This window comes from Chrysochloris asiatica, unplaced genomic scaffold, assembly GCF_000296735.1.
Source record: "Chrysochloris asiatica unplaced genomic scaffold, ChrAsi1.0 scaffold00012, whole genome shotgun sequence".
In the NCBI taxonomy this organism is placed as follows: Eukaryota; Metazoa; Chordata; class Mammalia; order Afrosoricida; family Chrysochloridae; genus Chrysochloris; species Chrysochloris asiatica.
Window position 1 is genome coordinate 31,299,749 of NW_006408530.1, and position 3,982 is coordinate 31,303,730.

The following is a 3,982-nucleotide window of genomic DNA, read 5'->3' on the forward strand; positions in this document are numbered from 1 at the left end:
TTAGCTTGCCGCTTCATTGCTGCTTTTACCCCACTTCCCCCCATCGGTGATGTCTTTCACCGGGTTTTATGTAGTTCTTTACAGCCTACTTGTTCAGCTAGACAGCTCCAGGAAGGGGTTGAGTTTTACTCATTTTTCTCTCTCATAGAATCTTAGTTTCAGCACTCAGTCAAAACCAGTGGAAGTATTTGAAATACCCGGAAAAAGATGCAAACTTTTAATGTGCTCCGGAGGCCCAACACCCCTTGCATGCAACCAAAGTGCGCAGACGCAAAGGTAAACTTCAGCTTTTCCCCAGATGTTTTGGCGCGAAATCCCCGCTCGGTGGGCGGGGCTAAAGGAGGAGCCGTCACTTATTGGGCTTGTTTGGCGCGAAATCCCCACGCTCTTGCACCAGGATTGGCTCTAGCGGTCCCAAGTGAGGCGGAAGCGGCGGGGGGCGTGCGCAGACCGGTAGGTCGGGGGAGAAGAAGCTCGTGGTCCACCAGTGTGGCTGCGGCTGCACCAACTTTTTAAGCAGCGATGGACCTCGCGGCGGCAGCGGAGCCAGGTGTCGGCTCCCAGCACCTGGAAGTTCGTGACGAGGTAGCCGAGAAGTGCCAGAAACTGTTCCTGGACTTCTTGGAAGAGTAAGTTGGTGGCGCCCAGGCCCTCCCGCGGGCGCCCCTCCTGGCGGGACGTGGCGACGCGGCCGGGTGATTTGGAGCCGGTGGGTCCGGGGTCTCCGTACACTGTCCGGCTGGCGGGCGGACACCGAGGCCTGGCGCCTCTTTGACGGAGGAAGGCTCGCCGTCACTTTAAAGTCCCCCAAAACGAGCGCATGCCAGGAACCGGGACGGCGGGGGCTGGTTTCTGAGATAAAAACGGTCTCTTTGTGCCGGACGCCCTGATCTCGGCGTTTTACTTCGCTTATCGCGTTTCTTCACCGCGGGGCGGGAATAGCGAAGCCCGGTTGCTGCCGATATGGAAACTGAAGCTCGGGGCGGTTAAGAAACTTGTCAGGTAGGATCGGTGGACTTGAGTGAGAAACAAACTAGTGATGGAATCCTTGCAGAGCCCGGACAGGGCCGGGCGAGGCGGGGGGGAAGGGGGGGCGGGAGTTGGTCCCCGGCCGCCATTGGAGCCTGTAGAGCTGAAAGTAGTTGGAACGTTGTGGGTCCCTGTGCTGTGTGATTCGGAGTTTTCGGGGTGGACATAGGAGAGTTTTGCTCTGCAACAAAATAATACCTTCCTCCATCTCACTGACGGCTTTCTGGTCTCCCTTCCTCCCCGCTCCCTCCTTTTTCCGTAGCCGTCTAGGTTCCTGGTTTCATAACTGCTCCTTGGTTTCTCCCCATAGTGGTACCATTAATTAACCTTTCTTGAAGCAGACAGCTCACTGCTCCCCTTAACAGCGTAAACTCTGCAGCCACCAGGAAAGTCCAAAAGTTTTACTGTAGGGTTCCAGTTCATACATTTGTTGTTAAATGCCATCGTGTTAGTTCTGACTCATACTGACTGTATAGGGTTTCCAGTTCATACTTGCCATGCGTTTATTCTAAGCAAAATGTGTTTTAAACATATCTCTGTAATCTCTGGATGGCTGCAGACGAGTTCTGTCAGTGATACATTTATCTTTGTCTCTTAAACAACAACAACAAAAAAAACCCAGTGCCATCTATGAGCCTGAATTAATTGATCTAAGAATCAGACTGAAAATAAAAACACAGAAATGACATTTCTTATTGTCCAAGACCTCAGGAAAATAAAAGCAATACACAATAAAGCTGGTGATGTTTTCCTCCAAAAGGATATGTTACTCTATTCCTTTTAACATAATAGCAGATTTGTTGTGAAATAGAATAGAATCAACCCCTCTTTCAAAGACAGTATATTCTAACTCTTAAATATTTATTGCACAGAAAGTGGCAGCATCAATGGGTTCAAGCATGGCAACAATTGTGAGGTTGGCCCAGGACTGGGCAGTGTTTCGTTCTGTTGTACATAGGGTTGCTATGAGTTGGTACCAACTTGATGGCACCTAACAACAACAACAACATCTATGTACAGAGCACTTGACAGAGCTCCATGAACCTGAAAATGTAAGCCTTGTTCCAGTCCTATACTTGACACATGTTTGAATCTGAGGAAGGGAGGATGCCTCTACTAAGGAGAGCTACCAGCATTGTGGCCCTGTTAATGTAAATGAATTCTCCCTAACTGACAACATCTAGAAAGGCTTCATTCATCACAAAGATAGCTCTGGAATTCAGCCTTGAAAGATGTTAAAATTTGAAAGCAAGACAGTGGTGGTGAATTGGCTATAAATGTTTGCAAGCACGCTGCAAAACCAGAGAAAGCATGGGAGGCATGTGAATGACAACACTGGACAGAGATGCTGTGGAGAATTTGGCCCTTATTCCATGGAAGCAATGTTTTCAAGAGGAAATTAGCTTTTTTTTCTTTAACATTTGTTGTTCTTAAGTGCTGCCTGAGGAGCAGCTGGTAAGCTTGAACCACCGCCTAGCAGATCAAACAGCTGGCACATTAACCCAAAGGAAATGTTAATTCAGACTCATTACAACCCATATAGGGTGTCTTCAGGCTATATACTATATGGGAGCAGAAATTATCATCTTTCTCCCAGGAACCCTCTCTCCCCAAAGTTTGAACTGCCTACTGTAGTTAGTAGTGCAGTGCTAATTGTAGTGTTTATCTACAGCACCCCCAGGGCTCCTTGTCCTTAAGTGCCCTCAAGTTAGTTCTGGCTGGTTTCTGAGGAGCAGCTGGTGAATTTGAACCACCAACATTGTGATCTAGTGCTTATCCTACAGCACCACACCAGGACTCTGTGTATCTCTAGTAATATATTTATTTGTTGGAGTCCTGGTGTGACACTGTGGGCTAAAGCGCTGTACTGCAAAGTCATTTGAACCGTAAGCTCATCAGCCGTTCTTCTGAAACCCTATACATGGTATCTATGGGTTGGTACTGACTCAACTACACTTAACAACAACATACCTATTTATTAGCCACTGAGCTTGAATGTAAACCTCAACCTCCCCTAGCAATCGCATCATAAATACTCTCTGTAATTCTATTCAGTGAATAAATGCCTTCACTTTACTGTATTGCTGGATGATGGTGATAATGATAAAGATGACAAATGTTAAAGGCAAAAAAGTTAATTTCCTCTTGAAAATATTGCTTCCATGGAATAAAGTACACATCCTCCATAACATCTCTGTCCAGTGTTGTCATCCACATGCCTCCCATACTTTTCTCTGGCTTTGCTGCGTTTGCAAACATTTATAGCCAATCCACCACCACTGTTAGTCTTTCAAATTTTTAATATCTTTCAAGGTTGAATTCCAGTGCCACCTTTTAGACAAATGAAGCCTTTTAAGATGTTGTAAGTTAGGGAGAATTCGTTTATATTAATATGACTATCCTGGTATAGTGCTGCAGGATAATGCACCGGGCCACAAGGTCGGTGGTTCAAACCCACCAGCCGCTCCTCAGAAACCCTATACAGATTCGACTCAATGGCACTTAACAAAATTTCCTGTAGTTCTCTTTAGCAGGGGTATCCTTCCTCAGGTGTTTGCACGTGTGTTAATCATGTGCTGGAAAAACACGTTGATTTTTAGCTCCATGGAGCTCTGTCAAGTGTTTTGCACATACATGTTATTCAGTAAATATTTGAGAGTTAGAAAATACCCTCTTTGAAGGAGGGGTTGACTATATTGTATTTTACAACAAATCTGCATATTATGTTTAAAAGAATAGAATGTATCCCTTTTGGGGGGGAAATAACCTGCTTTATTGTGTATGTATTTGTGGTTTTATTTTCCTGAGGTCTTGGACTATAAAGCATCTCATGTAAATCAAATGTCTAGAGACATTAGTCTCACTCATATGATCCGAGAGTAAATAGACAAAGGCTCACAAAACAGACTAAATGCTTTAGAGAAAGGAAGACCGCTTAAGGGAAATAAGACCC

At 45.6% G+C, this 3,982-nt stretch overlaps 1 protein-coding gene across 1 annotated transcript in view; it reads left to right on the top strand.

Annotated features, from left to right (window-relative positions):
- The first annotated feature begins 519 nt into the window (after positions 1 to 519).
- The window catches only part of MCM6 (minichromosome maintenance complex component 6), a 53,891-nt gene continuing 50,428 nt past the window's right edge, over positions 520 to 3,982 (top strand). Inside the window, exon 1 of the mRNA XM_006834576.1 lies at positions 520 to 629. Coding sequence (XP_006834639.1) covers positions 523 to 629 — 107 coding nt within the window. The 5' untranslated portion in view covers positions 520 to 522. The remainder of the gene's footprint in view (positions 630 to 3,982) is intronic.